The sequence below is a fragment of the Spea bombifrons genome, chromosome 10, assembly GCF_027358695.1.
Source record: "Spea bombifrons isolate aSpeBom1 chromosome 10, aSpeBom1.2.pri, whole genome shotgun sequence".
NCBI lineage: Eukaryota > Metazoa > Chordata > Amphibia > Anura > Pelobatidae > Spea > Spea bombifrons.
The window spans coordinates 3,229,388-3,242,702 of record NC_071096.1 but is presented as its reverse complement, the minus strand read 5'-3'; the positions used below and the strand labels follow the sequence as shown (position 1 = coordinate 3,242,702).

General features: G+C 37.3%; 1 protein-coding gene across 1 annotated transcript in view; it reads right to left on the bottom strand.

Annotated features, from left to right (window-relative positions):
* Positions 1 to 1,132: 1,132 nt before the first annotated feature.
* The window catches only part of LOC128467564 (titin-like), a 45,409-nt gene continuing 33,226 nt past the window's right edge, over positions 1,133 to 13,315 (bottom strand). The window contains exons 37-52 of the mRNA XM_053449226.1: positions 12,790 to 13,242; positions 12,174 to 12,458; positions 10,049 to 10,189; positions 9,449 to 9,653; positions 8,421 to 8,530; positions 7,777 to 7,861; positions 6,090 to 6,134; positions 5,744 to 5,769; positions 5,498 to 5,631; positions 5,018 to 5,108; positions 4,779 to 4,852; positions 4,558 to 4,692; positions 3,839 to 3,958; positions 3,244 to 3,398; positions 2,465 to 2,600; positions 1,133 to 1,966 (exon numbers count right to left, since the gene is read on the bottom strand). Of these exons, the coding sequence (XP_053305201.1) occupies positions 1,826 to 1,966; positions 2,465 to 2,600; positions 3,244 to 3,398; positions 3,839 to 3,958; positions 4,558 to 4,692; positions 4,779 to 4,852; positions 5,018 to 5,108; positions 5,498 to 5,631; positions 5,744 to 5,769; positions 6,090 to 6,134; positions 7,777 to 7,861; positions 8,421 to 8,530; positions 9,449 to 9,653; positions 10,049 to 10,189; positions 12,174 to 12,458; positions 12,790 to 13,242 (2,336 nt within the window). The 3' untranslated portion in view covers positions 1,133 to 1,825. The remainder of the gene's footprint in view (positions 1,967 to 2,464; positions 2,601 to 3,243; positions 3,399 to 3,838; positions 3,959 to 4,557; positions 4,693 to 4,778; positions 4,853 to 5,017; positions 5,109 to 5,497; positions 5,632 to 5,743; positions 5,770 to 6,089; positions 6,135 to 7,776; positions 7,862 to 8,420; positions 8,531 to 9,448; positions 9,654 to 10,048; positions 10,190 to 12,173; positions 12,459 to 12,789; positions 13,243 to 13,315) is intronic.

Sequence of the window (13,315 nt, the reverse complement as noted above, 5' to 3'; positions counted from 1 at the left end):
ACAAACCAATATTTAAATGTTTTCAAAATTCTATGAAATCTCTGGCAATTCGGTTATTGAGAATTTGGGGTTAAATGGAAACTTTTTTTGTGAATTATGATTTATTTCTTCCTTTTGATACTTGAGTCAAATATTTGAGGAAAAGAGGCTCAGGATTGTTCACAGCCTTCAGGTTACTAAAGCTTCTTTTTTATGATATGAATTAAACTGAATGGAAATTCAGGAAACTTACCCCGATTTGGAAAACTTCCCAAAACATACACTGGAATACATATATATATATAATTTTTTAAGACAGCATATTTTAATTTATTTTTCCCACGTGAGCCTATTATATAACTTATAAAATCATACGCAAGGTCACCAAGAAACAACTCAATATTAAAAAAGCTAACTTCTGACACAAAATTCCTTACCGTTTGGTCCTGTTTTGCTAAATTGTACATTTCAAAGTGCAAGAAAGTCTCTTTGTTTCTATTTACACATATACACAGTCCGCTAAGTCCTTCACAGGTTACTTTTTCAGTGCAAAAAGACCCTGAGTATTGCAAAAATAACATTAAATATATAATACAATCAAATAATCTGTTTAAAATAATCATAATTTAATTAGCCAATTTAAGAGAATGTCGTTGGGTAAACCCAAGAAGAAAATAATATAGATTCTAGATAGTAAAATTCCCAAAATACAAATATAAACTATTCTGTAAAAATACACTATTTTGATACAATGATAATAGTCTAAGAAAAATAGATAGTCTTGCAATCAGTTCTATCGGTACATTTTGACCTTCATTTTGGGATTTCAGAAAGTAACATTTTTGTTAATATTTCTGAAAAATTCCATGTAACGTGACATTGTAGGAGCACCAAGTTTTGGGCATAATTAAAGGTGTTTTTGGTAAAAATTAAGGCGTTTTCTGTTTATAGGAGAAAACATTAAAAAAAAGAAAAATATTGTCAAACAATATGATTTAATTGGTAAAATGTTCAGTGCTGTCTGGTCATCTGTTTTCTAAGAGTTGTATTAATTTTCTACCCAGAATGTGGAAAATCAGGTCCCTGGAAGCCATTTTTTTTGTAGCTGACGGCAGCTTCACTTTTTACCATCAAACATATAAAAATCTAGCTCTTCTTTTTGCGATGATATTGAATTTAAAGTATTTAATAAACAGAGTTTCAAGTTGTATAAATTATTCAGTGTTCCGGATATCAGGTTTCAAGTAGGATCTCAAAAGCTGCCTCGTTAGACCTTTCCAATAAAAAGAAGACGCCAAGCTTATAGCGCCAATAAATAAAAATAATAATATTCCAATTCTGATTATTGGATCCCAAAAAAATATTTCATTTTCTTTTTTAGGTAATTCTCCTTAATTTTAGAGGAAATTTTGTGCTGAAGCTCTAACCTTTCATTAATGTACATTTCTAGAAACAGCAGAACTTTCCTTTAAAACATATTCCAATATCATGTAAACTTTCTGAAATCCGCCCATGAAAAAAATGTGCAATAACAATTAGAAAAAAATCACTTTTGGTTCAATGTCATTTCAATGTGACGCAGTCCGATAAAATATTTCCCTTTCCCGAAATAATATAATAAGATACAGTCCATCCTACCAGCAGATTCTAGAAAAAAATAAATTTACACCATTCCATACATTAAATTATTAGAAATAAAGTATTTTTTTGAAAACTTTTTTTTTAACAAGTAGTCCTTGAAAGTGCTTTTCCTTTTCTTCAGATATGTCTTGGGATGCCAGAAACATTGTAGCAGTTCCTCGAGAGTTATTCCTGCATGAGGTCAGATCATCAAGCGGCTCTCTCATCAAATGTTTGTTCTTAAGACCCCAAGAGACGGGTAAATATTTTCATAAATTTCTGCGGTGTTTTGGTAAATAAGGTCCGGTTTGTCTTCTTTGGCTTTGATAAAATCCAACGCACATTGATTCAGGAAGATGTACTGACTCTATAAAAGGAATAATCAAAATACCGTTAGCGGACACCTAGACCTTTACTAGTGATAGATAAATACAAATTACTATTTTTAGGAGAGTTTTTGTGTTACATTTTTCATGGATTTATTTCAGATTTTGCCAAATCGTCAAGTTGGAAAGCTCGACGGGGTGTCGATGCCCACCTTGAAGACGTTGACTGAACTGAACAGAACCTGCGTCCTTCCATGTTTTTAGTGGGTTCTATTGAACTTGACATTATGAGATCTGCCCGCAGCAGGGGCTTCAAAGGGATTCAGAATATGAATTGTTTCATGGATTGCTTGTGGAGGTCACAGATTGAACGCGGCCAATGTCTTCACAGGCAGAAGCCTACATCGCTTCATCCCATAATACAAATATAACTGAAGGAGAGACTGGCCTGGTACACCAATCATCAGATGTAATGGGTGATTTTATGGCTGAATGCGTCTATTAACCAACATTTAGGTCACCATGCCCCATGCGCTTACCTCGGTCTGAACCATCAGTACGCGATGCATTCGAAGATCATATACAGCTCCAAAAATGTCTAACTTGTCCTCGGCTTCAATTTGTCTTATTACGCGATCGAGTGCAATGAAAGTACCCGTCCTGCCGACCCCAGCACTGCGGCAGATTGAAAAATGGGTTAAAAGGGTAATGAAATCCTAAAAAGGAATGTTTCACGCGAAGGAACTACTGATTTTCCTTTACGTCTGTAATAAAATCTTTGTGTCACTACGGCTTTCAAAGAAATCGCAAACATTGTGTTACAATAACAGACGCCACGTGATACGAGCCAATTATACCTTTACTGCAATAAAAACACAGGAAGCGTTGCTTAAACATTCAGAGAATCGCATCCACTTTATTGCATCTGGGAATTCCCTTTAAATGTTCACGTGGTTTCTCTATATGGAGGGATTCTGCCCAATGTCCCCATATGCCTTTGCCTCCTCCCCAACCAGCCCATGGGGTATATTCACTGCCGGTGAATATGCAATGGTTCTGGGGTGGGTCTAACAAGACCCCCTATGCATGCACAGTAAGAGCTCCCATTCATTTTAATAGGAACACTTTCCTGCCACTGATTGGCTGCTTTAAACAGGTTTAATGCATATTAAAGTGCTTACTTCTTAGTGACCGCAGACTTTTGAACGGTATAGTGTGTATATGCTAATAAGACATTATAATGAGCCTTGATTCGTTACATATGACCAGAAAAAATGTAAAATGTAAGAAGCGCGAGCTGCACAGAACGCCTCGGTACCTGCAGTGCACCAGTATCGGAGAGTCGGGGATGAGTTTTGTGTAGTCGCAGACGATGTTCCTAAAGCTTATCAGAATATTTGCTGTCTTCGGAACGCCGTGGTCCGGCCAGGCAGTAAAATGAAATTGACGCACTTGAATTTCTTTGTTGGTCTTCTACAAAGTTACAAAAAAAAAAAAATCGGAATCAAAGAAGGGATATATTATAATATATATATATTATACAAAGGACAGCACTATAACACGATATCCCCCATGGAGCTTTTCTCTTGATGGGGATAACATGGCGGGACTCTTGGTGCTTTAAGGCATGCGGGCACTTGGTGACGTAAATGCGGCCGGCGGCTGGATATGTGCCGTCGCACATTACATTAACATATTTCAATATATTTAACTCAATGATCCTTTATTCTCTCCATCCTATGATCTTCACATCCTATGATCACACCCCAAGTATTCCAGGCTTAAAAGTATTAGGATTACTGGTGCCAAATTTAACCCTCACGGGTTAATTCAATGAATGATTTACACGATAAAGAGCCGGTTTTATTATAAAATTACTCATTAAACCACTTTCTGGACCCAAGAATACTCACATTTGTCACTGTGAAATTTCGGATCGTCCATTCAGGGAAGACACTTTCTCCTTTCAAAGATACTACTAATTTGTCGAAATGCGCTGCTCGTCCTGTAGGCCAATACTCCTCACATTTTACCTAAAATATGGAAAAATTAAGACTTTCAATATCAAATGCAACACAGTATCTTTTATTGTTTCTCAGACTAACTTTGAAAGGCCAACTGGGGGCATTATGAATCCCGATACAACGTGGGTGACTTTTTTATACTTCCCAGACAGGAAGACACGAGAAATGGCAATTGAGCCAAAGCATAAACACGCTTTCCAGACAGTGACGGTCACATTATAGAGACGATAGCAAACAGTGCCGCCTATTTGTCAGGTTTTTGGAGACCCCCAAAAAAACCCAACACAAATAACCGCCACGTCCGTAGTAGCGATATCGCATCCACAACAGGAGTATGAAGAAGGGCTGGTAATTCAATTCATGAAAGAGACAGCAAGCCTTAACGATGGACATCTAAGTAGAGTCTGTGGACATTATTTGAAGATATAGTCAGGAAGGCTTTGGAAGCCTCTGAGATGGCGCCTTCTGGCCGCTGAGATATCGAAACGTTGTGTTCTTCTTCTCAATGAGCTAGTGTGGTAAAAGGTATTATACTGTAATAAGATGTTATCAGAACGGAGACCCTGATATAGCCACTTTCGGGATGTTATTACAATAAAACTGGGTACCTTTCCAGATTCCACGCATTTCGTTACAATAACAATGGTACGTATGTTCTTTTCCCAAATCATCCTCCAGAAATCATTCACTGTGTGCGGCAAAGGTCCCTGTGCTGCGATGAACTCTTTATCTGACCTGTACCCCTGAAAAAGAAGCAGTGGCCCTTTAAGAGATAAATCTCTCACTTTTATCGAAATTAAAAATGATCGAGATTCGAAAGACCACTTACAGGAATGTAGTTCGCGTTGATGTAATCGTCTGTCGGGTTGTCCTTAATGGAAAGTTTAACACGAGATACGTCGTCTGAACAAAAAAATGAAATAAAAAAATCGAGAAAAAAGAAAAATTATACTCAACGCTTTACGAAGATATTCAGGATACAAACAAGCGGAAACAAATTCCATTTCCGAACACAAAAGCCATTCCAGTCCATGGAACGTTTGGGTTAAATCGTATAAGATGACTTACATGGCAAAACATTGGTATATCGGTTCTTTCTCCTATTTTCGGGATCTTCAGCTGCCGTTTTGGATTGAGTGACCCCAACAGATGCAAGGCGCTAAATTCAGGAAAAAATTAGAACAATTATGCCTGGATATCTAAGAAACAAAACCCAGAGTCTACGATATTTTATCCCTCCACATCCCCTCGTTAAAACAAATCATCAGTACTATTACCCACCTGACAAGAACTTTCTCTACCAAAAGCTGAATCATGTGTGTAGGATTGAGTGAGTGTGTGTTAGAGTGAGTGTATGTGGAATAAAGTGAGTATGAAAGTGTATGGCATTCATCCTTGTACATGGGATAGAGTGAGTTTGTGCTTTAGAATGAATTTGTGTGGGATAGAGTGAGAGTGTTAATGTGTTAATGAAGGTGCAGTTGGAAGGGGCAGGGGGCAGAATCTTGTATTACGTCACTACCTCCATTATCGAAAGCTCGCACTTACCTCGTAGTCTCTGCTAAAGCCTAGATTCATATCCGCCTGCTGCTTAGCGAAGTGGGAGGCAAAGCTGACGCACCTTATCGACTGCGACCTGTTATTAAACAACAGGAGCCGTTTAGAATCACTTTCAAACCAAACTATTAAATGGAGTTGGTTGGATGGAAATATTAACGGTACTTACTTTTTCACATCTCTATATGGAGAAAACAAAAGAAAAAATACAAAAAGATGAGTGATGAATCAATATACAATTCCGTAAAATATATGCAACATTTCTGAAAAATATTTTTGAATTAATTAATTAATTAATTACAATTTTCCTTTTTTTTTTTTTATAATTGATTGTATATATATATATATAAACGTAGTAGAAGTATTATTAAACACTCATCTACAGACACCAGACAAGCCAGATGGGTTGTTTTTCCCTCAGAAATCTCATGGTGCTGCCACAACCACTATATATATATGTATATATATATATATATATAATGTGGTATAATATTAAAAAGAAAAACTAATTTATCTTTATTTCCCAAATCCAATTTTTGTCAATAGATATTTAAATATTAACATAACATTTTCAAAAACTCACTTCATTTTGTTCTCAAAGAAGTCACGTTTCTTCTTTCCTCCTTGTCTGTAATAAATATTAATTTAGACAAATCAGACAAATCTGGCCATACTTATAAAGAGTTAGCGCTCAACAGAAGAAACTACTCACTGTAGAAACTACCGGAATGTTGAGTAATTAGCAGAAACATTCCGATAGTTGCTTTCTAAAATCCAGTATACATCTTGAAATTTTTATCTTTAAAAGCACAAATCAAAATGTGAGCAAACTAGTCGAGGCCAAATGTATACCGTGCCAGTTCCATGCATTAGGCGTAAAGGGGTAGAAATACTTTAGTGTCATTGTAACCCCTTGAGCCTGAGGACGCATGGGGTAGGTTTGAGTTTGGGAGAGGGCTCTTTTTGGAAAGTCTTTTCGGGTGACAGCTTTCATGTGGAGGAGCTCCACAGGGATCCCCGGGAATTGTACCTTTTTCCACCCGGGGGAAATGGATTCAATCGCTGGGTGCTTTTCCATCTGCACTCGGTAAATCTTTAAAGAGGTGTCACTCGGGGCCACTGGAGACAGTGGGGACCCTGAGGTTTCAAACGACACTCTGGTTGTGGGCGAGCCCCTTTGGGTGGACCAGGAGTGGCATTTATCCATAGGGGGTCCCAGAGTCAGGGGGGATAATTCTATCTTCCTGATGTATTGTTTGTTGGTGTATTCCCCTTGCTGGAATGTGAATTGCGTTTGCTGTGTATAAATACCTGTATGTGTGTCTAATAAAGTTAGTTCTGTTTGCACCCTACACTAAGTCTCGACTAGTGCTTGGGTGATAACAAAGGGTTAACCTCTTGAGCAACTGAGCTTTCAGCGCCAAGGAAGATCTCTATGGAGAAGCTACTCAGTCCGAGTACGGGTCTCACACTCAGTTTTTAATATATTGACTCGGACGGCAGAGTGAGAAACCATACATCAAGTGAAATGGAAGGCTTCGGATTGAGAATTACAATTGTTGATGCGGTGATACTGCCCCCTGCTGGCCTCAGTCACTCATATAACATAAATATTTCCTGTTTAACAGGTACAGAAAAATACCACTAAAGGTCTCCAGCCTCTCCTGCTGCTCTCTCCTATGGCGGCATCCACCTCACTCACACTCCCAGACCTGATGAAAGAAAGGGTGGTGGAGTAGGCATCCTACTCTCCCCAACTTGAACTTTTTTAACCCATTCCCTCTAGTCCATCATTTTCGTTCTCCTCATTTGAGGTCCATGCTATTCGACTATTTAATCCCACCGAGGCTCTTCTCCATGCCCTCATGCCTATCCTCTGGAATTCCCTTCTCCCTGTCTTCAGTCCTTCAAAAAATCCCTCAAGACCAAGACCCACTTCTTTAAGGACCCTTACAACATTACATATTAGCTCTCTTCTTTAGCTCACCTTTCCTAGTCCCTCTCCTGCGATACTAGTGCGGCTGTCTTGACCTAACAGTGGCACTTTTACCTATTGTGTAATACACCCTAACGCCATTGAGCATCACCCTCCTTACCTGTTGTTTCTGTTAGTCAAATTGTTATGATATATACAATAAAAGTTAATAATAACCCATTGGTTACTCTTGATCTATACACTGCCTTTAAAAAGAACGTGTCTTCAGAAAGGTGAAGGGCATAGGTTTTTGTGTATAATGGGATAGATGAGTGAATGATATGAAGAGTCTTACCTTCTTTTCCACCAGATAAAAGATCCCATGATACTGATAGCAGCTACTCCAAGGATACATCCCACCACGGCACCTATGATAACACCTGATGGACATACATAATGGGTCAGCCATGAACGACTCAACTTGTGTGTCTACAACCCACAAGCGCATGTTCCTATTATTCTTGCTCTGGGGAAACCCGTGGAGTGTATTCTTAAACATTCTGACATCTAATTGACCAAACATTTTCCTTTCTGTCAAAGGTCTCAAAGACTTCTAGATTCCACTCCAAACTCTTTATCTGAATTACCATGGTCTTCTTTGTTGACCCTGATTCATATTTATAGCTTCTAACTTTACCGGCTCACAGTAACAATTTGCTTATCTTTAGATGCATTTGCTGTAGGTAACAATATACTTTCTCAAATGCTGCGTCTGTATTTTGGCATCTTTCTTCTACGGTCCTCCATTTTGAATTGGGTCACAGCCAGTATGAACCCATTTCACTGGGTAAAATGAAGACGCAGAGGAACTTCTGAATAATGATAAAGACCTGACCCCGTTTCTAATTGGTACATTTGGTTAAATATGTTCAAAATTCTAGGGTCTAGTGTCAAAAGGACTTAAACATGAAGGGCAATATAGTAAAACAAGATGGATACCTGTATTCTCAGGTGTCTTAAATTCGGATGAATATGGACAATAGGATAGTAAGGACTGATCTTCCATAATCATGCCGTCGTTAATGGCCGTAAACCCAGCAATACTGATCCTGGAATAGATATTCAAAAAACATCAACATGAAAAGGTGACTAACAAAAACTTTCAAATTAAAAAAAAAAAGGACAGGGCTCCTGATGACTTAATGTACAGAATGTACAGAGGATGTGATAAAGGGTCACTGTATCTGGTAGTGAACATTGCAATTAAATTATTAGCCTGCCAAACTCTGCCTTGTAATTACATTTACATGCTATGACCAAACAGGAATGCCTGCCACGTTCACTGACACACAGAATCAAACAGAATGATTTCATCGCTGAATCAGTCTGAAACGTTTAAAATTTGATTATCACGGGTGATTTACATAGGACTATGGAGAAAAGGTTATACGTTGGAAAGAAATGATAAAGAGCTGTTTTTATGTAAAACACATACATTTCTGGCTATAATTGCAAAAGGGTAACCATCAATTAGCCTTTTAAACATAAACTTGGATGACCGAACACAACGTGCCATTGGAACACAGGAGTGATGGGAGTGACAAAGGGCCGTTGGAACACAGGAGTGATGGGAGTGATAAAGGGCCATTGGAACACAGGAGTGATGGGAGTCATAAAGGGCCATTGGAACACAGGAGTGATGGGAGTGATAAAGGGCCGTTGGAACACAGGAGTGATGGGAGTGATAAAGGGCCATTGGAACACAGGAGTGATGGGAGTGATAAAGGGCCGTTGGAACACAGGAGTGATGGGAGTGATAAAGGGCCTTTGTACGCCTATGAAGAGATTCTATTAAAAATCAGCTGTTGGCAGCCACAATAGTCATTAACAACATTAACCCCGTCTGCGCTGGATTTCTGATTCATTTCATGTTATTTTAATGGATAAAATGTGCATTTCTTTCAAAAACAAGGAAATTTCTAAGTGACCCCAAACCTTTGAACAGATCTACTGTGCTTTGGAATTACCAGTAAGATGTTAATGGTGCCAGAGGTCCATTAGTATAGGCACGTGTGGAAGACCCGTCTCCGACCCGCACTGTTATTAGACCATTTCCACTCGTTGTCCTCTGTGTGGTATTCACGATACGTGTGACATACGTGTTTGTGGACCCGGTTTTATGATCAGAATATGTCTTGGAGAGTATACCTGGACGAGGTTTTTGGCCGGTAACTGCGAAAGTGGAAAAAACACTAACAGAGTTAATCAACATGTTGGTTCCGCACATCGAAGTAAAACAAGATAAGATGAAATGGCAACGGAATTTGTTAACACTGACGTGTGTCTGGAGATTACACATTAATATCTTAATCTAGACAGTAATCGATATTTACAAATAAATACACTACACTAGTTATTAAAATATTAAAAATGAAATAGGCTCATCTTGGCTATTCCTTTTGGGCACAATAAGAGCTATTTATAAAAAAAGTGAATTTGGTACAAAGCATTCTAGTCACCATAGCAACCAGAGGGATACATCTTTCAAATATTTACAATGGCCACACCTATATTTAGATATAAAATGCAAAACAAATCAATAGATAAATAAAAGTGTGACATCTTACCATTAATTCCCACAGTGACGATGACAGCGTAAGCTACTATGCGTCCATTTGAGTCATTAAATTCACGGAATGTAATATCGAATTGATCATATAAAGAGGGTCCGGCCAGCTCTATAATCTGCGTATTTATATCTGGCGGTCCTACATTGATAAAGATACAGCATTACTGTATGGATCTGTATTAGGTTTAACACCTTAAACAGCACTAAATGTATTATTATTATTAATATATTATTGTTGTTAGTAGTAATAATAATATAGTCATTCAATCATTGTTATTATTATATAGTGCCAACCATTCACATAGCCCTGCTTACAGTCCCTACATTTGACTTGAATCAATAGATTGAAACTTAATTTATTCATTTATTAGGAATTTATTGAAGGAACTTTTTTATTAAACATCTCTACGTTTAGACACAAAATGGGCATCCATTCAGGCCTGGAAAAAAGGAATTTTAATATGAGGAATATACAGGATATAACGGGTTATAAGGATGGGATTAGTTATACGGCCGGAGAGTATATAATATATAATATGAGGAATATACAGGGATATAACTGGTTATAAGGACGGGATTAGTTATACGGCCGGAGAGTATATAATATATAATATGAGGAATTTACAGGGATATAACGAGTTATAAGGACGGGATTAGTTATACGGGGGAGAGTATATAATATATAATATGAGGAATATACAGGGATATAACGGGTTATAACGACGGGATTAGTTATACGGGGGAGAGTATATAATATATAATATGAGGAATATACAGGGATATAACAGGTTATAAGGATGGGATTAGTTATACGGCCGGAGAGTATATAATATATAATATGAGGAATATACAGGGATATAACGGGTTATAAGGACGGGATTAGTTATACGGGGGAGAGTATATAATATATAATATGAGGAATATACAGGGATATAACGGGTTATAAGGACGGGATTAGTTATACGGCCGGAGAGTATATAATATATAATATGAGGAATATACAGGGATATAACGGGTTATAAGGACGGGATTAGTTATACGGGGGGGAGTATATAATATATAATATGAGGAATATACAGGATGTAACGGGTTATAAGGACGGGATTAGTTATACGGGGGGAGAGTATATAATATATAATATGAGGAATATACAGGGATATAACGGGTTATAAGGACGGGATTAGTTATACGGCCGGAGAGTATATAATATATAATATGAGGAATATACAGGATGTAACGGGTTATAAGGACGGGATTAGTTATACGGCCAGAGAGTATATAATATGAGGAATATACAGGATATAACGGGTTATAAGGACGGGATTAGTTATACGGCCGGAGAGTATATAATATATAATATGAGGAATATACAGGGATATAACGGGTTATAAGGACGGGATTAGTTATACGGGATGGAGAGTATATAATATATAATATGAGGAATATACAGGGATATAACGGGTTATAAGGACGGGATTAGTTATACGGGGGGGGGAGTATATAATATATAATATGAGGAATATACAGGATATAACGGATTATAAGGACGGGATTAGTTATACAGCCGGAGAGTATATAATATATAATATGAGGAATATACAGGTTATAACGGGTTATAAGGACGGGATCAGTTATACGGCCGGAGAGTATATAATATATAATATGAGGAATATACAGGGATATAACGGGTTATAAGGACGGGATTAGTTATACGGGATGGAGAGTATATAATATATAATATGAGGAATATACAGGATATAACGGGTTATAAGGACGGGATTAGTTATACGGCCGGAGAGTATATAATATATAATATGAGGAATATACAGGGATATAACGGGTTATAAGGACGGGATTAGTTATACGGCCGGAGAGTATATAATATATAATATGAGGAATATACAGGGATATAACGGGTTATATGGACGGGATTAGTTATACGGCCAGAGAGTATATAATATATAATATGAGGAATATACAGGGATATAACGGGTTATAAGGACGGGATTAGTTATACGGCCAGAGAGTATATAATATATAATAAGAGGAACACGCACCCTACATCAAGGTGCATTAATCTTAAAATTATTATTCCGCACATTCATCAAATTATAGAAACTTACTTCCTATTGAAGTCTGACAAGAAGAAATTTTAGCATCACTTGCTTTCTTGCAGGCCAACGTGGTGATACTTATGGAGTATTCAGTAAAAAACATTAAATCTGTGACATTAAATTCTGGTGACCCAGCACTGCAGTTCCTAGAGATATTTAGTTCTCTGAATGACCCTTGACTAGTTAGCGTCAGACCAAAGTTAGTGAACAAGGTGTCAGGACATGTCCACTTCAATGAGAGGGAAGCCTGTCCAAAAAAAGCAGCACAACTAAAGGAAAGAACAGCTGCGGGAACTGGGGGAAAAAAAGGAAAAACAGTGTTATACAAAAACAATAAATAATCATATATAAAATAATACATAATTTATAACAAATGATTAATAACAATAATAATAAATCATTAATTAATAAATTATATAAATCTCTTTTAATAAATAAATAAATATTAATTTTTTTAAACGTTATTTATTATCTTCTCAAGAAAAGGTTTAGAAGGGATTGTGGCGAGTGGGGGATTTATTAGAAAAACATGAGTTTGGTAATCATACCTGGGACATTCCATGGTTTGCTCCAAGGATCTGGTTTGGGGGGAGTTGGACTCATCTAACCCTTATTAAAACTGGACACATTTTTAAAAAAAAAAAATCTCCGGCTGAAGTTACAGTAGGATAGTTGTGATGTGAAGAGAAGTCACAAAACATTAAACCTTTAATGATGCAATTTACAGCTGAAATCGTGTTTATGCGGGAGTTTCTATATTCCATTTGTGGTTTAACAGGTGCCCAAAATGAGGCATATAAAGGAAACTTACCCGTGCAGACGTCTTCACTGACAGGAGAACTCTGATATTTCTGGGCACCAACTGTTACTACAGAAATAGTGTAATTAGTCCCAGATCTGAGATTCTGGAGGTTGATGTTTGACACGTTACTTGAGACACTCCATGCCCCTGAAGAATTCCTATAAGTTACATTAAAAGACTTCTCCGCGTTGGTCATTTCTATTGGGTCTCCCCAGGACAATGAAACATTGTTTGTTCCAGTGGAAAGAGCGGTTATGGAGCCTGGAGGGGTCGGGTCTATAAATCAAAGAAAAGAATATTCAGCTATAGAAATAGATGATTATAAATAATTGATATGCTAACAGTATTG